The sequence below is a fragment of the Mastigoproctus giganteus genome, chromosome 12, assembly GCF_048544385.1.
Source record: "Mastigoproctus giganteus isolate SK-2022 chromosome 12, ASM4854438v1, whole genome shotgun sequence".
NCBI lineage: Eukaryota > Metazoa > Arthropoda > Arachnida > Uropygi > Thelyphonidae > Mastigoproctus > Mastigoproctus giganteus.
In genome coordinates this window covers 163,440,199-163,458,231 of record NC_143586.1, presented here as the reverse complement: position 1 = coordinate 163,458,231, position 18,033 = coordinate 163,440,199, and the positions used below count along the sequence as shown (strand labels likewise).

At 38.1% G+C, this 18,033-nt stretch overlaps 1 protein-coding gene across 3 annotated transcripts in view; it reads right to left on the bottom strand.

The window, feature by feature from the left end:
• LOC150077559 (uncharacterized) overlaps positions 1 to 18,033 on the bottom strand; it is a 536,301-nt gene that overhangs the window by 325,366 nt on the left and 192,902 nt on the right. For all 3 annotated transcript variants that reach the window (XM_090386199.1, XM_090386201.1, XM_090386200.1), the window contains exon 14: positions 15,793 to 15,936. In XM_090386199.1, coding sequence (XP_090242325.1) covers positions 15,793 to 15,936 — 144 coding nt within the window. The remainder of the gene's footprint in view (positions 1 to 15,792; positions 15,937 to 18,033) is intronic.

The window sequence follows — 18,033 nt, the reverse complement described above, 5'->3', positions numbered from 1 at the left end:
CTATTCTTCTGGCCTGGGAAGACTGTGAAAGACTCATCGTGCAGCATTTTTCTTAGCAAGGTCTGTGCTAAGAGAGACTTTTTTTTTTTTTTTTTTTTTACATAAAAGTGATACAAGAGTATTTTCTGAAGCTATAAAAACAGCGTTAGGTGGGGCAGAAACTCTTAGATTTAGGGGTAGGATATACAGAGATTAACAGCAGCCATATGCAGCGTTTAACTTCTATTGAAGCATGCAGCAGCCTGAAAAACAAGGTACAGGGAACTACAAGGGCTGCTGGGTATTCTCACTGACTAGCAAACACATTATTATTATTATTAGCCATAAGGTGCAAGGAAGCCTGAGGCTTATGCTGCACCAGCCAAAAAAAAAAAAAAATCTGTGTTACCCTGAGAGAGAGAGAGAGAGAGAGAGAGAGAGAGAGAGAGAGAGAGAGAGAGAGAGAGAGAGAGAGAGAGAGAGAGAGAGAAGCAGAAGGGAATCACCAAGAAAGCAAGAAACAGAAGAATGATCCCTGGGTTTGCCAAGCCCATACCAGATGTGAGCCCCTGGGGATAATGATCTGTGTTAGGGTTATTAAGAGTAGAAACAGGCGCATATATACTTGCACATGTTTTTTTACAATAATGCTAGGAATATAGTAAATAAATATGATGAAGTGCTGGTTAGGTCACCCAAAAGAGAGTCTACGATTAGCAGATACATGGTTCCACACCCCTCAGATATACAGTAATACCCCGACTTACGCGGTTCTTGATTTTTTCGTTTGGCAACACTGCCGCCCACTATCTTCAAGGTCGTTTTTCATATGTTATCGATATACGGTGCGACGGCGGAGAGTGAGAGTGAAAGATGAACAAAATTCAACTTTACTGCACATGAGCTGCACACATATACAAGAATTTGTATTCCAACTGTCATATTTATATGTGTGCGTTCAAATTCGTTCTCAACTTTTGTTGGAAATTACATCGTTTTCACGAGAGAAATGGATCATGTCGGTCGAGCCGTGTACAGTCAGTCCTCGTATAACACGTGTTTACACTACATGAATTCGATCATACACTATTTATAAATACGGTAACGATATAATATAACACGAACCGAATTGGCTTATGCACGATTCGCCTTTGTGTTTACAAGAAATGGCAGTCAAACGCAGAATTACCCCAACCGAATGCAACACGATAGGAATGAAGAGAAGATTCTGAAAATGTATTTATGTTTTTTATATCAGTGAAGGGGAAACACATTTCACCATAATAACGTAAAAACCAACTCAATTCCAGCTATCGGTATGCAATTAGATCAAGTTTACTACCAGTTTATAACAGATTCCACTAACAGAAACGCAACTGGATTTTTATTGTTTTATGGTAGTAACCCCTAGAAATGTGAGGTGTTAATAGTGTATCTCTGCCTTTATGGTGTTGTTTATTCAGTTGCTACATGCGTGCAGCTTTGTTTATGCATATCAAGCGTGCCTCCTCGTTTTGTTATTGTACTTTATTCTCTAAAAATGAGTAAAATACTTAAAAGGTGCGAAAAGGAAGCGTACTGGTGAAGACACTGCAGATTCAGAGAGAAAAAGAAAAGCAATTATCGATAAACAGAGGTGAACTGGGTCAAAAATCCTTACCTGAGAAAATTTATAGTGGCCTCATACTATGGTTTATGGCCAAAATCACGCCAACCCACCGGAGTTTCCCCGGTAAGGCTTATGGCCAGTTCGCCTCGATAGAGAAAAAATATGAAATTGTGAAACGCTTTGAGCGAAATGAAAGACCATGTGATATTGCATGTGCTACAGGCCTAAATGAGGCAACGGCAAAAAGCACATGACAATTGCAAACTTGACAGGTCTCAGCTCAATTGAAAAGGGCTTAAAAATTTTAGAAAACATAGACTCCAACAGAGAACGCGTTATAGCTACAAAGCAAGGAATAAAAAAATTATTAGCTTGCTACGAAGAAATTCTGCGTGAAAAAAAGAAGGCGCTGTGTCCTCAGACGAATTTGTTAGATTTTATGAAGCCATTGACATCGAAATAACTTTTTTTACGTAAATCATTTTTTTTAATACATATTTTGTATTAATATGTATAAAGAACTGCAATTTTATTAATTTTTTCTTCTAAACTAGTGATTTTGTTAGTCCTTGGTCCCAATTAAACAAAATTTATATGTATTTATATGCAAAGTTGTACCCCCGACTTAAGTGATTTTCGTCGGACCCACCTATCGTATAACTTTGGGGTATTACTGTATCCTTAGGGCTGACTGATGACCCAAACTGCATCTGTGACGAGAGTGAAGACTGAGCACACATTCCATATGAATGTATAATTTATGACATCCCCAAAACACAGCTAATAGCACAGACTGGCTCCCTTCCCAGGGGAGGACATCTGATCATCATAGAGGAGGAAACTTATAAAGCCTTTACAATCTTCACACAGAAAGTATTCAAAATGCACAGAACTATCCAAAGAAGAGCAATTCAACCCCCTCCCCAGCAATTAAATAATAATCAATAGTTAAAATTGCACATGTCTCCCACCATGCCGAAACTTAAAAACTGTCACAATAGCAGTATTCTGTGCACTGGCAGAAACCTGACACGACAAAACCGGATTGACCTGGGTACCTTCAGGACTACCCTGCCATGTGTAGGAACCTGGGGTCCCCACACCAAATAAGTAACCATGAAGGGGGAAGGAGATGTGCAAGCAGCCAGGAAGCAGATTAGCTGAAAAAATATCAGTAAGCTGGTAGCAAGGGGATGCTATTGTTATTTGTTTTTTTTTTTTACAAGCATTAGCAACTAAGGCCATATTGCTCTGGGGATATGCAGTGGTCATTCCCTGACCTTTCGCATCCTCTGTATTTGGTGGTCACGGGCTCGAACGCCGGTCTAATCAAGGAGCATGTGTTACGCACTGCTGCTCCTGCACACCTGGCTAGAGGCACCACAAGGGGATGCAATGAAGAATGAATTAGAATGAAAGACAATGAATGGACTGGGCACTGAGTGAATTAGGAATTATGGTAAAAGGGAATAAATGTCAGTTTTGGTGAGAGAAAGAGTGACCCAGCATGAGGGAAAGAGAGAGAGAGTGAATGAGGGTTATGGTGAAATGGAATGAGTGAAAGAGCAAACGTAATTGTCCGAAAGGAAACAAAGTTAATAATAACTTACATTACTTTATATATACTAATAACACAAACACTATCACTACATTCTCCCCTAACCTGCAAAACACTTGCGGCTAGACCTGCACCACAATTGAAGAATAACAGTAAGTTGAAGTGCCCAAAGAGTGTAGTGCAGAAAGCAAGAGTCAAACAAATGAAATGAAAGCCAGAAGAATGAATGAGAGTGTGTGAGAAAGAAAAACACAAACCATGTTACAGTTAAGTACATACTAATCCTAGTTTAAGCTTTTATATTTTTACTTATTTAGCTTAATGCAATAGTATTTATTTACGTTTACATTACACACCATTGCACCCCGCCTAGTGCGTGAGAAAAAGGATGAGTGAGTGTGTGTGTGGGGGGGGGGAATATATATATATCACCTAACAAAAAAAATTATTATAAAATATCAGAAAAAAAGTATGAAAATAGAATGCAGGTAGAGTGAGAATGCAGATTATGAATAAAGTAAATGTGTCTCTCACACACGCCTCACTGAGCAAGGGGGAAGATTACATCCCCCACCTGGTGGGTTCCCCACTGCCAGAGCAGTATGAGCAGTTTGTTTGACTTTCCTACTGGATTCGGCACATACATGGACCTGACAACGATCACCAATGGAGATATTGCAGCTTGGTTGCTGACATGCTATTTGGCGATCTGAACTGGGTACTCAAACCCAGTTTCCTTTAAATCCCATCCCAAAGCAGGGGAGGAGGAGGATCCTGGGTTCTATCTTCCTCCCAACGAGGAAGATAGAACCCAGACGATAGAACAGGAAGATAGAACCCTTCCTCCCTGACGGGGCCTGTCCTCACTGACATTCTGGGGTCATCTTCCCTATTGTCCCCATATTTCTATGATTCCCCCCCCCAGCCTACAGTCTCTTCCCTAATCCAACTTAAGAAACTTACCATGTTTGCCCCTTATCAAAAATTAACCTTAACTAGTGCCTAAATTTAAAAACTCTATTTCGGCTTTAACTTACAATGCTCCATTTTTATTTATACAGTAGTGGCAATTATCCAGAAAATTAATGTCAGACCTCTTCCGGATAGCAAAATTTTCCGGATAATCGAATGTAAGGTAAAATTAAATAAATTCTGTTATAATGTATTAAGGTAAAAGAAAAAGACTTTAAATAGCACGAAAAAAAAAAAAAGAATTTATTTAATTAAAAATAATAATAATAATTTAAAAATTTACACGTTACATATGTATGTATATTCAGATAGGTATTTTACTGCAAATTTTATGTGGAAAAAAAATCAAAGTAATTTTTTAAAATAATGTTCGATTGTTTTTTGTTTTGTTTGTTGTGAATTTTTTTTTTTTTTTTTTTTTAACTATGAAATCTCTCAAATTCCTTAATAATATCAATTTGATTATATCGCATTCTTCCTGGTTTTCTGCCCATTTCAGTGCTGTTTAGTTTCGTTGACATTTTACCATAAAAAACAGAAAAATAAGATTTCACACAGTTTTGAGAAAATTTTAGTTTAGTTTAGCTCCAGATTCGGTAAGAATCTGGAGCTAAACTAAACATAATATGAAATGAAGAGCACAAAATATGTAATGGAAAATTGGGTTTACGGAAGCAAATAACTAAACTCTATCATTCATGTTTTCCAAGAAAACCCATTAGTCCTAATCCAATATTTCACCAGATATACGATGTAAAAAGACAGACAAGAAATATCCTCGTACCATAATAAACAATTGTCTCAAATATTACCATTAATAAAAAAAAAAAAAAAGAAGAAGAAGAAGAAGAAGAAGAAAAATCAGCCTTTCAAATTATTTCTGATAACCAACATTCTACTGTGCATATATATAGACCCTTGCCATTTCTGAAATTACATGGCAGGTAAATATGAGATCCCTCTACTGCCTGACTTGCCTCCTCGGGACAAAGCGTGAGCAATGACTAAAAAGAAAAAAACATAACATGACATTACAAGACACAACAACACACTTACACTTTTTGAAAAACCTCTGGCCTTTACAGAGTTGTGTGCTACACAAAGGGAGTACATAACACGAAGATTTGGAAAACCCATAGGGTTGTCAGACACAAAACGCTTTACCGCTCAGATATAAGAGGTGTGAAAATTGAATATGATTATTTCAATGTGTACAGAAAAGCAGACAGGACATGATGGTGGTTGGGGGGGGGGGTCAGAAAGATATGCTCTCTGTTCAGAAGCACACATGATCTAAGGAAGAGCAGCCAGCTGACATTAGCATTAGTAGAGGCATATCATGCAAGAAACCAATCTTATACAGTATCAGCCACAAAAAAAAAAAAACCTTTCCATTTTACTGATCCATTCATTCCAAATGTTTGTCTAGTTCTGCCTTGAATTTATTTAAGCTATCTACTTCCACAACAACAGATGGAAGTTTGTTCCAGCAATCAACTACCCACTGGCTAAACGCAAACTTCTGCACATCTATAGCTGCCTGTCCTCAGTTTGAATCTATGCCCCCCTCAGCTTTGCAATCTGACCAAGAGGAAGAATTCCCTCAGCAATAAGCCTGCTCAATCCATTCAAGGACTTATACACCTTAATCAGATCACCTCGCAGGTGCCTAGTCTCTAGAAGCTGCAATTTGCAGACTTTCTTCATAAGAGCATACACTTTGTTCCATTCACCAGTCTCGTTGCCCTTCTCTGTACTCTTTCTAACAATTCTACATCCTTCCTAAAATGAGGCTTCCACAGCTGTATGTATGCAGTACAGCTCCTGCTCAAACAATTCTTGTATATCATTGACAAGACCCCATAACTTACTCTAGCAGCCTGTCTGCACTGTCAGAGAACTTCATATCTGGCTGCACAATTACCCCCATGTCTCTTTCATTCTTCACTACCCTGAGTGTAACACAACCAAGTTGGTACATTTCTTTAGGGTTACTGCAACCCATATGCAGTACTTTGCATTTGTCAATGTTAAATTTCAGTTGCCACTTCTCAGCCCATCTGCTCAACTTTTCCAGATCCTGTTGCAGCAGCATACTGTCATTGTTATTAACAACTCGAGTCTGAGCACGAGGGTTGCCTGTGTGGATGTGCCTTTCTGCCGCTCTTGGAACAGAGAAGTTTTTTTCTGATTTATTTTCTGCTTTATTAGTTTAAATTGACATATTAACTTATTTTCTAGAGTAGCTTTATATTCCTATTTACGGTACTTAAGTTTAAAGTAACTTAGATAGAGATTTTGTAGGTATTACTTAGTATCGGAAAGGGTATCAAATCCACGTGTTTACCGATCGTAAATAGCCGCCATTGCTACGCGAAAATTAATCAGTAAAATCTATTAATCTTGTCGAACTTCATTGGCAATTAAACTGTACTTTTAACTATACATATAACCACTTAGGTTAAGAAATATAAATAATTAGTAAAAATAAATAATTAATACATAACTTGATACGGAAGTTATATAAAGGGATTTCGTAGATAACACTCGTTACTGAAACAAATATTTCGTAGATAACACTCGTAGATTTCGTGGATAACACTCGTAGATTTCGTAGATAACACTCGTTACTGAAACATAAATATAGCGTTATAACTGTGTTGGGACACAAGTTTAGGATTTCATTTTATACTGAAATTGAAATTTTTATTGAAAGTATATCGAAATCATGACTCAAACCAGAGCAGCAAAGCAAAAGGCTCAAGCTAATGGGAATGCTGTGGCTCAGAGGAGAACTGAGGGGGGCAGTTGCCCTCTGAATCCCAGCCTTTTAAGATGCACTATTTGCTTGATGTTTGCAGAGCAGTCAGGTATGGGACATGATACTGCCATGGGGGGTGTCTTTGTATGTGCGCGATGCAAGGAGTGTAAGGAAATCAGGCGTCAACTCAGCATTGTTATGGGCCTATATGAGAGCTTGAAGGACAGGGTGGATGGATGCCCTCGAAGGATTACAAGTGAGGGGCCCATCAAGCTCTCAGCTGCCCACACCAATGCCAGAGCTTGCACTTGGTCATTGCGCAACACAACGGCCGCCCCCAAGGCAGAATGCACTGGTCCCAAAGGAACTAGTAGTTGTTGGTGACTCTATTGTCAGGGAAACGGGAAACATGCTTTGTAAAAAGGATAGGTGGAACAGGACCAGGGTATGTCTGCCAGGGGCAAAGGTTGATGACGTTGTAGAGCGGATATCATCTTTTAAGGGCACAAAAGGTGATACAGTTGTACATGTTGGCACTAATGATATTAAAAGTAGGAGACCAGCGAAATTACTTAACAAGTACAGGTCACTGATGAAAAAAAGCCGTGAATTAGGGTTGAATTTGAAAGTGTCTGCAATTCTGCCCAGACACGATAGGAGGGAGTATATGATGAGAGCCCTGTCGATCAATTCGGCCCTGGAAAGATTGTGCAGGGCTCAAGGGGTAGAATTTTTTTCAGCCTGGTCTGTACTTGTTAACCGGAGAGACTGCTTCTACAGGGATGGGATACACTTAAATAGAAAGGGTGCAAGAATGTTTGCTGATGCTATCGAGGCAGTGTTAGGAGGGTCGGAAAACTGCTAGATTGGGGGGATACAAGGATTAATAGATTAACAGTAGCCACTGGCAGAGGAGAAAGTGATTCTTGCACTGCTTATATTGGAATGAGCAGCAGCCTGGAAAATAAGATGTAGGATATTTCAGAGACTGCTGGGAATCATTGGGGTACAAGTAAACACATGGGTTATGTTAGGGTGGCTAAGAGGAAGAGCAGGTGCATGTATACTTGCGTGTACACCAATGCTAGGAGTCTAGTAAATAAATTTGATGAATTTGAGGTATTGCTCAAAACATCAAAGGCAGATATTGTTGGGATTTCAGAGACTTGGTGTCACACAGATATAAGGAATGCAGAACTGGAATTTGGGGGGTACAATGTCTACAGAAAGGATAGACAGGATAGGAAGGGAGGAGGGGTTATGCTATTAGTTAAGAAACACATAAAATCCAAGGAAGTGAAGCCAGTTGACATCGCTGGACAGTGCAGTGTCGAGTCAGTTTGGTGTGACATAAGCATTGGGAGATCAAAATTGAGAGTAGGAGTGTGCTATAGGCCTAATGACTCTGATGAGTATAATAAGAAACTGTACAGGGAAATAGAGTGGGCCAGTAAATCAGAGAGTCTTATTATGGGGGATTTTAATTTCCCAGATATTGACTGGAATTTGGGGGCTGGTCACTCACACACTAGCAAGGCTTTTGTGGATTTATTGGATGATTGTTTTCTACATCAGCATGTTCGGGAGGCAACTAGAGGGAGTAATACTCTTGATTTGATTATCAGTAGTGATTCTTCATGCATTAAGAATCTGCACATAAATGAACCACTAGGTGGTAGTGATCACAGTGTTCTGAAGTGGGAGTTACTCAAAGAGGTAACTACCATTAGGGGTAAAGGGAAGGGGTATTGCTTTCGTAAAGGCGACTACGGTGGACTGAGATAGTATGTAAATTCTATACAGTGGGATCAACTGATGATGTTACCAACAGAAAATTCAAAATGGGAAGCATTCAAAGAACTTATCTTGGAAGCTACTAGGCTTTACATACCAACTAAGAAATATTGTTCAAGGTTTAGGCCTAAATGGATGTCAGATGAACTAATGAGGCACATGGCAGAGAAGAAAAATGCATGGGATACATACAAATTAACACGTGACACAGAAGCCTATGAGAGATACAAGTTGATCTGTAACCAAGTTACAAAGGAGGTTAGGCAGGTGAAGGCAGATTACGAGAAATCCTTGGCAAAGGATGCGAAGAAAAACAGCAAAGATTTCTTTACTTATGTAAACTCTAGAAGGAAGGGGATGAATCAGATTGGTCCACTTGATATCGATGGGTCAACTGTTGATGATCCTGCTCAGGTAGCTAACAAACTAAATGAATATTTTGCATCGACATTCACACATGAGAAGTTATTCAATGAGGGGAATGCCAGAGGTGTATTCAACTCTGGCAGTAAGCTAGAGAATCTTGAAATAACTGAGAGTAAAGTGGAGGAAAAATTGTTAAAGATAAACACAAGAAAGGCACCTGGGGTGGATGGAATCTATCCAGTTATATTAAAGGAGGCAGCAATGGTAGTAAGCAAACCCGTAGCCATAATTATGAGAGCTTCCTTGGACTCAGGGGAGGTACCCATGGACTGGAGATGTGCAAATGTGACCCCAATTCACAAAGGAGGATCAAAGGCTGACACAAGTAATTATAGACCAGTGAGTTTAACTTCTGTTCCCGGAAAATTAATGGAGGCACTGGTTAAAGAAGCACTACAGGATCATCTAGACAAGACTTCAGTTATAGCTCGGACACAGCATGGTTTTGTTAAGGGGAAGTCTTGCCTGACCAATTTGATTGGATACTATGATGCAGTCACAAAAGAACTGGATGCAGGGAATAACTTTGATATTATATACTTGGATCGTAGAAAGGCTTTTGATACTGTTGCACATGGAAGACTGCTGCACAAATTGGAGCAGTGTGGCAGTGGAGGCAAATTGCTGCTATGGATAAAGGGGTGGTTGAGGGGGAGAAGACAGAGAGTGGTAATCAATGGACTAATGTTATTAGTGGAGTCCCTCAGGGTTCAGTATTGGGTCCTTTATTGTTTTCTGTATTTATAAATGATATTGATGATGGTATATCGGGCTTAATGTCCAAGTTTGCAGACGATACAAAGGTTGGCAGGGTTGTCAAGGACACTACGGACACTATGCTGCTGCAACAGGATCTGGAAAGGTTGAGCAGATGGGCTGAGAGGTGGCAAATGAAGTTTAACATTGATAAATGTAAAGTACTACACATGGGAAACAGCAACCCCAGAGCAACGTATCTCTGTGGTACTACACTGACAGTGGTAGAGAATGAAAGGGACTTGGGGGTGGTTGTGCAGGCAGATATGAAGTTCTCTGAGCAGTGCAGACGGGTTGCAAGAGTAGCTCATGGAGTATTGTCAATGATATACAGGAATTTTTCCAGCAGGGATAAGGAGGTGATTATTCCATTGTATAAGGCGATGGTCAGGACACACCTAGAGTACTGTATACAGGTCTGGAGGCCTCATTTCAAGAAGGATGTAGAGCTGCTGGAACGAGTACAGAGAAGGGCAACAAGATTAGTGAATGGAACAAAGGGGTGCTCTTACGAAGAAAGGCTTAAGTTTTGCAAATTACAGTGTCTGGAGACTAGGCACCAGCGAGGTGATCTGATAGAGGTGTATAAAGCCTTGAATGGTTTAAGCATGCTCAATGCTGATGGGATTCTTCCTCTAGCTCAGAAAAATCACCTGAGAGGGCATAAATTGAAATTGAGGAAAGACAGATGTAGGATAGACGTGCGGAAATTTGCCTTTAGCCAGCGGGTGGTTGGTTGGTGGAACAGACTTCCATCCCTTGTGGTGGAGGTTGACAGCCTAAATAAGTTTAAGGCTCAGATGGACAGGTATTTTGAACGAACAGAGGGGTGAAGTGGAAGTGTTTTTTTTTTTTTTTTTTTTTTTTTGGCTGATGCTGCATAAGCTTGCTTTCTTGCATCAAATGCCTCTACTAATGCTAATGCTAATTAAGCTTGATATACCTTCATCAGTATCATTGATAAATATACAAAACAACAAGGGGACCAACACCGAACCCTGAGGGACACCACTAATAACATTAGTCCATGTAGAGCAGTATACTCTGATTACCACTCTCTGCTTCTCCCACTCAACCATTCTTTTATCCATTGTAGCAACTTGCCCTTAATGCCATACTGCTCCAATTTGTGCAGTAGTCTTTCATGTGCAATAGTATCAAAAGCTTTCCTGAAATTGAAGTATATGATATCAAAATTATTTTTTGCATCCAGTTCTTTGTGACCAAATCATAGTACCCAATCAAATTGGTCAGACAAGTCCTCCCCTTAACAAACCCATGCTGTGTCTGAATTATCACTGCTGTCTTGTCTAGATAGTCCTGCAAGGCTTCTTTAAACAGTGATTCCATTATATTCCCTGGAACAGAAGTCAAACTAACAGGTCTGTAATTACTCGTGTCACCATTTGATCCCCCTTTGTGAATTGGAGATACATTTGCACATCTCCAGTCCTTGAGGACATCCCCCCGAGTCCAAGGATGCTCTCATAATTATGGCTAAGGGTTTGCTTACTTCCTTTGCCACCTCCATTAATATAACTGGATAGATCCCATCTACCCAAGGTGCCTTTCTTATGTTTAATTTCAATAATTTCTCCTCCACTTTGCTCTCAGTTATTACAAAATAATTTAACTCCCTGTTAGAGTTCAATATACATCTGGCCCTCTCCTCCTTGATGTACAGTGCAATGTTGAGTCAGTTTGATGTGAGAGAAATGCTGGGAAAACAAAAATGAGTGCAGCAGTGTGTTTTAGACTAAATGACTTTGATGAGCATAACGAACAACTATATGGACAAATGAACTGGGACAATAAAGTATAATGTCTTATAATTAGAGATTTTAACTTTCTATATACTGACTGCAACTTGTAATTTGGCCACTTGCACACTACCAAGACATTTCTCAATTTGGATTGATGGATAACATTTTAATGGATAATATCGGCATCTTCGAGAGCAGCAATGAGGGAAAGCAATATTCTTTATCTGATTATCAGCAGTGATACCTCCTGCATTAAGAATCCAGATAAAAAAAGCCTAGGTGGCAGTAATCATAATGTAATTTTGACTCTACTTTAAGACATAACTACTACCAAGACCTTGGTAATTGGCTGTGAAATCAAATCCTTTGATTGCACCTTCTCAATGGTGGGACTGTTAGTAACCCTGGATATAACCCCCATGTGCAAATTCTGAAATAAATACGGCACCAAGCACATTGTGGGTGACCACCAAAGTGTGAACCAACTTAAGCAGGGTCGAGGTGTGGCACCCACACCACACAGAGGAATACCAGACCTCTGTGTTACCAGGCAATACTAACTGGTAGATGACTCTCATCAACTGGTGCAATACAACCACTTTGCTTATTGGAAGCTTGAAGTGGTGGAACCCATGTTTAGTGTCCACAGAAAAGCTGTGGTAAACCCTACACCATCGCTTCCATCATGCAGTATGATTCATGTCTTTTGAGGTTATGATTCATCACGACGAGATCCAATATTCCTTACATTTCGAGGGTACCTCGAAATGTAAGGAATATACTCTAAAATGGTGTTTGCAGGCTGGCATCTAGTTAGTACACCAGACTGAACCTATTGGTAACTTCTCTAGGAGACTTCCGGATCAGCTAGTGCAATATCATGCTGACTCTACTCTACCAGATAGTGACTGGAAGGAATCTGAGTAGCGTGAATGTAGGGGAGGGGGGGCATTGTAGAGGCCATGTTATGTCAAGGAGCTGGGTATATCCTTACCATGTGTATGCCACATCCAAAAAGTTTATTACTTTATACAGCATGCCACCCCTACACTTTTTCTTACTACTGAATACAATAATCTGACAAAGCAAATGTTAAACTAATAGAGCAAACATCTGCAAAAAGATCTAAACCTCCCAAAGACTTCCTCATTCATTTCACAAATATACGTGGTCTCAGTTCTAATCTCAATAATGTCCATTTCCACTTGCAGTCTGCCAAACTGTTTTGAGAGAATCTCAGTTATCAGTTGATTCCACTACTCATCTCAGTTGTCTGTATTATTCGCTGTATGATTCTTGTCACTTCAAACGTGGTACTTATGCATATGTCCATTCTGATATTCCCTGTCAGAGACTTAGTAATTTGGAATCTCCTCTTTTCGATTTTTTCTGGCTTAAAATCTCTCTAACACATTCTATCAAAGATTTCCAATGATTAGTGAAGTTCTCCCAACTTCACTAATCATTGGAAATCTTTTGCTTCCTCCGTTTAACTTTCCTAACAGTGAGGTAATTTTCCTTGGTGATTTTAATGTTCACAACTACAGCTGGCTTTCATTTTCTAGTCACACGGACCCAACTGGTCGAGATGCTGAGGCTTTTGCAATTACTAATGACCTCGCATAGATTGTTCATTTACCTACTAGAATACAGACAATCCCAACCACACAGCCAACACACTTAATCTTTTTCTCACAAACAACCATTCTATGTATATAGAATGGTTGTTTGTGAGAAAAATATATGGTTTCTAGGCACTCAGATCACAACTTGGTGATGGTCTCTTCTCCACCGGAGCCTTTATCTCATGACCATTCCTAACATTGTGTTTTTTGGCATTACAAGAATGCAAAATGGGATGATCTGCAAGATTTCTTTACTTTTATTTTCCTTGATCAGATTATTGTTTAAAAACTTCTGATGTCAAAGTTTGCTCAGATTATGTCAGTGAAATTATTTTTGTAAGGATGGAATTCTTTATTCCACACTCCACCTTAATTTCATCCTTTATATAAACCTTGGTTTTCCAATAAATGTGTTAAGGCTGTTCAAGAGAAGAATGTTGCATATTATAATTTACTGATTTCCAAATCTTCAGTTTCATTTTCTGCCTACGGCGAAGTCATGACAATTGTAAAGCAGTTATTAATCAGTCCAATCTAGATTTCAAATAGGCTAAGAGTAGAAAACTTGCTTCTTGTCCAAGTGGTAGCTAAGCATTCTGGTCTCTTGCCAAAACTATTGGCCGCAACTTTTGCCCATCTCTGTTCCCACCTCTGTCAAAACCATATGGTTCTACTGCCACTTCAGCCAAGGAAAAAGCTGACCTGCTAGCATCCTATTTTTTCTTCCAACTCGTGTATTTATGATCTTGGTAAACCACCTCCCACTATTCCCAGTACACTCCATTCAATATTTCCTGTGGTACTTCCGTCAAAAGGATTTTGACATCCATTTGACAGAAGTCCTTTTTCAAGTTGAAAGAAAAACATCTATGAAATAAAAAAGTAAAAAAGCTAATACACAACAGGAGCAAGTTCAAGAGGATAGGTGTGGAGAACAAGCTCTGGTACCTAATGGTATTTCTCCATTTGTTCTCAAAACCTGTGCTCCTGAACTTACCCCTATTCTGTATCACCTTTTTTACTTACTTATTCCATAGATTAAAAAAATTTTTAAAAAATGTAAGTGAAAAAATAATATTATTGTTATTGAATAAAAGCATTTAACATGGTATGGACATGTAAAACGAATGGAAGGAACCAGATATCCAAAGGTAATCCTGGAATGGATACCTGCAGGAAGGAGAAGAACAAGACTTAGGAGGACATGGATGGATGGAGTATGGGAGTGCATGACATCCCGAGGTTTAACTGTCCAAGACACCTTGAACCGCACTTTGTGGTGGGAAAAATTCCTACCAAAAAATAATTTGTAGGCCAAGGAACCCCACTGTAAATTGAAACACTCCTCTTGAAGAAGAAGATTCCGTACATGTTTTTCCTTCTGCTTGAAAATTTGTTCATATCCAGGCAGTTTCTAAAAAGGGTGACAAATCCTTCCAATCCAATTATTGTCATATTGCAATTACTTCCAGTCTTTCTAAAGTAATGGAGAAATCAATTAACTACCAACTCTTAAACTGCTTAAATAAATTTAAGGCTGAACTGGAGGCATTTGGAACGAATGGAGGGGTGAGATGGGAGGGTTTTTTTTTTTTTGGCTGATGCTGCACAATCTTGCTTTTTTGCATATGCACAATCTTGCTTTTTTGCTGATGCTGCACAGTCTTGCTTTTTTGCATCGTATGCCTCTACTAATGCTAACGCTTATGCCATTCTTTCTTTGAATGATTACTTTTGTTCTTTACCCCACTCCCAACTATTTAATTCACTCTTCTATGAAGTCTTATTAACAGAACTACCTCCATTCTAAAATAAGGTTTTCAGACTTGTATGCGGTATTCAAAATGCAACTTTACCATTAACTTCAATAATTTCTTCTTTACCACATGTGCAGTTTTAGGCATCTGCTTCACTATGTAGAGAAATTCATGTATGAACTCAACAATTACTCTTTAGGTCTTTTTCCTTATTAACTACCTTTTGTTTATAATGAAATACATCTAAGGTTAATTGTATGGTGCAACATGAAGTTTCTGATAATTTTATGTTAATCACATGTGATTTCTTCTTCTTCAAATGCACAAAAAATAATAATAAATGAATAAATAGAAACAGAATAAATACAGGGTATGTTAAAATTATGTTAACACTTATATGAAAAAAACATTGTGAAAATTATGTTAACACTTATATGGAATAAACATTTGAGTTTTATTTTTTTCAGATATAATGGCAGATAGGTTAACACTAGAAGAAACAAGAGTGGTGGCAAGCTTCACAGATAAAATAAAATTCAAATGTTCATTCCATATAAGTGTTAACATAATTTTGACAATTTTTTCTATATAAGTGTTAACATAATTTTGACATACCTTGTATAAAAACAGAAAAAAAAAAAAAAAAAAATGCACTGAAAAATAAAAATTCCCTTATTGAAATTATGTACTTTTCAATCACTTAGTGAATCACAAGGATATCATACTTCACTGCTGTTACTAATAATGACCAATCTCATTTCACGTACAAAATAAAAATTATAAGCTTCTCACCTGAAAGTTTGCAACTTCTTCTTTCTCAGCTTCACCTTGCTCAGAATCCTTAGATCCTTGCTTTTTCAAAGCATAATTTCTTGCATGCCGAGCATGGGCTTTCAGTTCCTTTGGATATGGAGTTGGAGCACGAACCAGTCTACCCTAAACAAATATATATATCTATAACAATAGTAAATTTGAATTTTACTTATAATTTTTTTAACATACGTGCTCTGTATATTTTAGAAAATAAAAAAATACAGTTCTCTAATTTATTAAAAAAAACATTATATTATTTTAACTTCTGTGAGTTATGTAGAATCTGTGCGATGCCGTGTGACTCACAGAGGCTGATGTAAACCTAATGCTCATATCAGCTTTGATTAAAAAATAATAAATAAAAATAAAATAATAAATTTCCATTTACTCTCCAAACGGCCAATACCAGAATAGTTTATATATTCATCGCACTGCATATATATATATATATATTTAATTAAAGGTAGCCAAATTTTCAGGACAACAGCTTCTAGCATGTCCCCTCTTTACACATGGGCACATACAATAACTACTGGACCATGGCCAGTGCAACAACAAACTTTTATCCTAAAACTAAAAGGTGCTTGTTCGCTATTCAAAACAATGTTGAAGTGATAAAACTTAATCATATGTAATATAGGTTTAATAATATTAGCTTTAGTAATTTTATATTTTATATTTTTTATTTATATTTTATATAAACGATACAACTTTTTCACAAAAACACTCATGTGATCACACTGCTATTTTTTAACAGTTACTTTAAGAAAACAGTACTTTTAATTCCTAATGACAAGTATTTCTGTCTTTCTTACTTGTAAAAGTAACAAATAGGAGGTTCTTACTTTATCTGGTAACAATAATAATTTAATCCTTTTTCAAAAAAAAGAAAAGAAAAAAACTTTCTCAATTATTGTGGAACATGTTTTGTTCCTAGTATAGTATAACAACACAAAAATAATAAAATCACATCGTATTTATTTAATTTTATTGAAAAAGAATACAAAAATATATCTGTCTTATTGCCGAAGCACACAATATCACAGCTATGATTTTGCTTTCGTAAATATATAGAGAAACCATTTAAAACGGATATCTGTAAGTTTATTTTTACTAAAAATAATCATAAAAAAAATGGTTAAAAAGCTCAAGGTAACTAAATCATTACTTTAATATTCACAGTTAATTTTTAATAAGCTTCTGGTCTAATAAAAAATAGAGGGTGTCCACAAACCTTTTACAAAGCTAAAATGTTATTGTGTAAATAAGACACATGATACAAATTTTAAATCACCTCAGTGTGATAGAGGACATTTTTAAAGTTTTATTCAGAAACTGGAAAATGTGCATACTGAAGTAGATGGCAGAATAATCACACACCTGTAATCACTGCAGACTATACCAATATCGATAAAGTTTATGGACCTTTCTTCTCTGCAGAAGCTACTGTTGTCACAGGTGTCACATATCTTGACCCATTACAGAATTTCCTATTGCCACAACTGCAGGATGGCAATGATGGTGAGTTGATTTTCCAACAAGACCACCATATTACCACAAAGAAGTTCATGCAAACCTGGACAGTGAAATTTGTGGTCCCCATAATCTCTTGATCTGGCTCCTTTAGATTTTAGTTTCTGGGGAATTGTGAATGTTCACCAGGTGTATGTTCCACCTATATCAGGAACATATTACAGAACTCAAACAATTGGAAAAAAATCAGCTGTATTAGCAGGAATACGGTTAGCCAAATATGGGAAAAACTGGATTATAGGTGGGGCATCGGCAGAGTAATTAACAGCCCACATTGAACACCTGTGATACAGTTGAACTCAGTTATAATAATCTAAGATCCAAGGGTCCTTGAGGGTCCCAAGGGTCCTTTGGTCCTTGAGGTTGTCACAGACATTCTCTCAGATATGGTAGACAAGCTGTACTTGCTACCTGGAAGTCTAAAATGCTGATGGAACTGATATTCGGGGGACACTCAAGTCAAGTGGACCCAATTTCAGTGAAGTCTGGATGGTCTGTGACAGCCAAATCCTCTGCTTGCACCTTCACGATGGTGGGACTGTTAGTAATCCTGGGTATAACCTCCATGCACAAGTAGATGGTGGGTGACCACCCAGGTGTGAACCAACGTAAGCAGGGGTCTAGGTGTGGCGCCCACACCACATGGAGGAACGCCACCCCTCTATGTTACCAGGCAGCCTGCTGACG